The 5,773-nt window shown below is 33.7% G+C and overlaps 1 protein-coding gene across 1 annotated transcript; it reads left to right on the top strand.

Annotated features, from left to right (window-relative positions):
- Positions 1-1,932: 1,932 nt before the first annotated feature.
- LOC124367180 lies at positions 1,933-4,785 on the top strand. Its single transcript, XM_046823830.1, has one exon. The coding sequence runs from the start codon at positions 1,933-1,935 to the stop codon at positions 4,783-4,785; it is 2,853 nt and encodes a 950-aa protein (XP_046679786.1).
- The last annotated feature ends 988 nt before the right edge of the window (positions 4,786-5,773 follow it).

Below are 5,773 nucleotides of genomic sequence, written 5' to 3'. Positions count from 1 at the left end.
TGACCGTACTTATTTACTATGTGTTGGATGGATATAAATATAACTTATTCATAAATATAAAACAATACTTTTACACAAATTATGTAATCTTGATCATTAACTTGGATTTACTTAATGCGCATCCTTTTAAAGCAAGCCATTTTTAAATGTAATTTTTTAAATGAGTGCAAATAACCATGTGGTTATGATTCTGTCTTACCTGATATTGTGCTTGTATAGGATATGCGTTTGAATCTTTATGGGTGATATTTGGGTTTGTTTGAAATAGAGTATTGCAATTAAAAGTTGAATACACCTTCTCTAAATTGGAAAAGAATTATTTTATCAGCAAAGATATAAAATTAAGCAGATGATACTATAGTTTTACAATTTGAAAAAGAAATCAGATAAAAGATGTTGAAAGATTTGGGGTTTTAATATATCAGAACCAAATAGCACCTAGGGATTGTGTGTACTGCTATCCCTTTATAGCGTAAACCACAATAGTAAATACACCAATAAAAAAATAAAATCATTAAGTAAAAAGTAATTATAAAGACAGGCTGTTAATAAACTCCAACGGAGGCTTGACAATGCCCGACCTAAGTAACAAGTAAAGCAGTAAAACTTAACACATCATTGCTGCACCTATAAATATACTTTTTGAAATAACTATCATTTTTTGTCATTTCATGGGGATGTCCCACAAGGAATCAGAAATAAATCTTAAATAAAAGCATAGGTTGAGGAGTACATCATGTTGAAGGTCTTTATTGATAGAGTATAATGCGGCAAATCCAACCTTAAAATGCTCACCTCCTTAGAAGAATTACGCTGATTTAATTTTGGAAACATTTAAAATGTAGATCCTATTCTACCTAGATGGTTTAATATTCTTGTCTTGACTCAAGTTGTGTAAATGCATACTGGACTTAAGAAGTAGTTTTTAAAGTAGAGATTCTTCACGTCACATGGAAAATAGTCTACAAGTAGTTCGGCAAAAATATTTTACGATGTGAAGAGTCAATAACTACCTTAAAATCTATTTTTAGATGCAGTAATGATGTACCAAGTTTTATTGCTCTACCTGTAATCGTTCGGGAATACAGCCCGCGCGGGACTTAATTAAAACCCTGTATGTGTCTAGATGTAGACAGCTGTGTTCAAATATCTAAGAGCAACGTTGTCATGTACGTTTATCTATTTCACTGTCTGCTGGACTATGAATTAACTCGGCGTACAGACAACTTGCATATTTATGTATTACCTTTAATTCTCTAACAGTCTATGATTCTCGTAAAGTCTATGACTCTATAACAGTCTATGATTCTCGTACAATCTATGACTCAAGATCAGTCTATGATTCTCTAACAGTCTATGATCCTCTAACAGTCTATGATTCTATAACAGTCTATGATCCTCTAACAGTCTATGATTCTATAACAGTATATGATTCTCTAACAGTCTATGATTCTCTAACAGTCTATGATTCTCTAACAGCCTATGGTTCTCTAACAGTCTATGATCCTCTAACAGTCTATGATTCTATAACAGTCTATGGTTCTCTAACAGTCTATGATCCTCTAACGGTCTATGATTCTATAACAGTCTATGATTCTCTAACAGTCTATGATCCTCTAACAGCCTATGATTCTATAACAATCTATGATTCTCTAACAGTCTATGATCCTCTAACAGTCTATGATTCTATAACAGTCTATGATTCTCTAACAGTCTATGATTCTATAACAGTCTATGATTCTCTAACAGCCTATGGTTCTCTAACAGTCTATGATCCTCTAACAGTCTATGATTCTATAACAGTCTATGATTCTCTAACAGTCTATGATTCTCTAACAGCCTATGGTTCTCTAACAGTCTATGATTCTCTAACAGTCTATGATTCTCTAACAGCCTATGGTTCTCTAACAGTCTTTGATTTTCTAACAGTCTATGATCCCTCTAACGGTCTATGATTCTATAACAGTCTATGATCCTCTAACAGCCTATGATTCTATAACAATCTATGATTCTCTAACAGTCTATGATTCTCTAACAGTCTATGATTCTCTAACGGTCTATGATTCTATAACAGTCTATGATTCTCTAACAGTCTATGATCCTCTAACAGCCTATGATTCTATAACAATCTATGATTCTCTAACAGTCTATGATCCTCTAACAGCCTATGATTCTATAACAGTCTATGATTCTCTAACAGTCTATGATTCTATAACAGTCTATGATTCTCTAACAGCCTATGGTTCTCTAACAGTCTATGATCCTCTAACAGTCTATGATTCTATAACAGTCTATGATTCTCTAACAGTCTATGATTCTCTAACAGCCTATGGTTCTCTAACAGTCTATGATTCTCTAACAGTCTATGATCCTCTAACGGTCTATGATTCTATAACAGTCTATGATCCTCTAACAGCCTATGATTCTATAACAATCTATGATTCTCTAACAGTCTATGATTCTCTAACAGTCTATGATTCTCTAACGGTCTATGATTCTATAACAGTCTATGATTCTCTAACAGTCTATGATCCTCTAACAGCCTATGATTCTATAACAATCTATGATTCTCTAACAGTCTATGATCCTCTAACAGTCTATGATTCTATAACAGTCTATGTTTCTCTAACAGTCTATGATTCTATAACAGTCTATGATTCTCTAACAGCCCATGGTTCTCTAACAGTCTATGATCCTCTAACAGTCTATGATTCTATAACAGTCTATGATTCTCTAACAGTCTATGATTCTCTAACAGCCTATGGTTCTCTAACAGTCTATGATTCTCTAACAGTCTATGATTCTCTAACAGCCTATGGTTCTCTAACAGTCTTTGATTTTCTAACAGTCTATGATCCTCTAACGGTCTATGATTCTATAACAGTCTATGATCCTCTAACAGCCTATGATTCTATAACAATCTATGATTCTCTAACAGTCTATGATTCTCTAACAGTCTATGATTCTCTAACAGCCTATGGTTCTCTAACAGTCTATGATCCTCTAACAGTCTATGATTCTATAACAGTCTATGATTCTCTAACATTCAGTGATTCTCTAACAGCCTATGGTTCTCTAACAGTCTATGATTCTATAACAGGCTATGATCCTCTAACAGTCTATGATCCTCTAACAGTCTATGATTCTATAACAGTCTATGATTCTCTAACATTCAATGATTCTCTAACAGCCTATGGTTCTCTAACAGTCTATGATCCTCTAACGGTCTATGATTCTATAACAGTCTATGATTCTCTAACAGTCTATGGTTCTCTAACAGTCTATGATCCTCTAACGGTCTATGATTCTATAACAGTCTATGATTCTCTAACAGCCTATGGTTCTCTAACAGTCTATGATTCTCTAACAGTCTATGATCCTCTAACGGTCTATGATTCTATAACAGTCTATGATCCTCTAACAGCCTATGATTCTATAACAATCTATGATTCTCTAACAGTCTATGATTCTCTAACAGTCTATGATTCTCTAACGGTCTATGATTCTATAACAGTCTATGATTCTCTAACAGTCTATGATCCTCTAACAGCCTATGATTCTATAACAATCTATGATTCTCTAACAGTCTATGATCCTCTAACAGTCTATGATTCTATAACAGTCTATGTTTCTCTAACAGTCTATGATTCTATAACAGTCTATGATTCTCTAACAGCCCATGGTTCTCTAACAGTCTATGATCCTCTAACAGTCTATGATTCTATAACAGTCTATGATTCTCTAACAGTCTATGATTCTCTAACAGCCTATGGTTCTCTAACAGTCTATGATTCTCTAACAGTCTATGATTCTCTAACAGCCTATGGTTCTCTAACAGTCTTTGATTTTCTAACAGTCTATGATCCTCTAACGGTCTATGATTCTATAACAGTCTATGATCCTCTAACAGCCTATGATTCTATAACAATCTATGATTCTCTAACAGTCTATGATTCTCTAACAGTCTATGATTCTCTAACAGCCTATGGTTCTCTAACAGTCTATGATCCTCTAACAGTCTATGATTCTATAACAGTCTATGATTCTCTAACATTCAGTGATTCTCTAACAGCCTATGGTTCTCTAACAGTCTATGATTCTATAACAGGCTATGATCCTCTAACAGTCTATGATCCTCTAACAGTCTATGATTCTATAACAGTCTATGATTCTCTAACATTCAATGATTCTCTAACAGCCTATGGTTCTCTAACAGTCTATGATCCTCTAACGGTCTATGATTCTATAACAGTCTATGATTCTCTAACAGTCTATGGTTCTCTAACAGTCTATGATCCTCTAACGGTCTATGATTCTATAACAGTCTATGATTCTCTAACAGTCTATGATCCTCTAACAGCCTATGATTCTATAACGATCTATGATTCTCTAACAGTCTATGATTCTCTAACAGCCTATGGTTCTCTAACAGTCTATGATCCTCTAACAGCCTATGGTTCTCTAACAGTCTATGATTCTCTAACAGTCTATGATTCTCTAACAGCCTATGGTTCTCTAACAGTCTATGATCCTCTAACAGTCTATGATTCTCTAACAGCCTATGGTTCTCTAACAATCTATGATTCTCTAACAGTCTATGATTCTCTAACAGCCTATGGTTCTCTAACAATCTATGATCCTCTAACAGTCTATGATTCTATAACAGTCTATGATCCTCTAACAGGCTATGAATCTCTAACAGTCTATGTTTATCTAACAGTCTATGATTCTCTAACAGTTTATGATCCTCTAACAGTCTATGATTCTCTAACAGTCTATGAGTAGACAGTTGAACTATGTCTTTGCTTAAAAAGTGACTGATTGATATCCAGCAGCAACCGGGAGAAATTAAGTTATAAATACATTAAAAACAGTATTAATTATATTATACTGAGTAAATTCTGGTAGTAACAAGAAGTTCCCAATTTATAAATTTTAGTTAATCGAAATTAGGTCATCATAGTAAATTTAAAAGGATTAGAAACCTAGAATATTTTTCGTGGAAACGCTATTAACGTTTTGTCCCACAAGTGGATGAGGATGTTCACAAAATGTCTGCACATTGTCTAGTGTAGGTATTGTGACCTCGTCCGAAGGAGTAATTCGTACTATAATTCACGTACGTTGCCATCACGTAATCCATATTACCGGAAGGGAGGATGTGATTGGTTGGAAGTTTTACAGCTGAAACTCCCTCGTGGATTGATCATTGAAAAATAAAAGTTGGAAATAACCCGGTACAACAATAAATATAATCTGTTATGGAAGATAGGGTCAAAATAATTCATCTGTGGTGCACAAAAATTAGTTAGAATTGGCAGTGGTAATAAGCCACCCTTGAGATAATCCTTAATTGATTTCTGTACATATTGAAAATTGAAAGCATCCTGGATGGAAGGACTGCAAACGAGACGAAAGTTCAGTGTAAAATATCATCTCAAAGTCAGAGTCAAAGACAAATCTTTTATTGAAAAAGGATCTATTCAATAAAAGAATTAAACAAGGGAATTTCAAAACTAGACCTTTGTCATTCCGTCAAATATTCCTCGAAATAGTAGTACTATTTAAAATATATAAACATATACTATATACACTATACTATTACGCTATTTATACTATATAAACATTTTTTAAGTTTTGATCTGAACCACGTGAACAGTATTCAATTATTTTACCCAGATATTTAAATAAATTTGGTGTATGATACTAAATCGAATATTTCGGACATTTGATCGGAACTTAGAAATTAAAAGGTTACTTTTCTGCCTCGTTT

Source organism: Homalodisca vitripennis, chromosome 8 (assembly GCF_021130785.1).
Source record: "Homalodisca vitripennis isolate AUS2020 chromosome 8, UT_GWSS_2.1, whole genome shotgun sequence".
Classification (NCBI taxonomy): domain Eukaryota; kingdom Metazoa; phylum Arthropoda; class Insecta; order Hemiptera; family Cicadellidae; genus Homalodisca; species Homalodisca vitripennis.
Note: the sequence above shows the minus strand (reverse complement) of the source record. Positions and strands in the feature narration are given on the sequence as shown.

Coding starts and splice junctions, on each gene's coding strand:
- LOC124367180 (XM_046823830.1), top strand. CDS start 1,933: ATGATCCCTCTAACGGTCTATGATTCTATAACAGTCTATGATCCTCTA.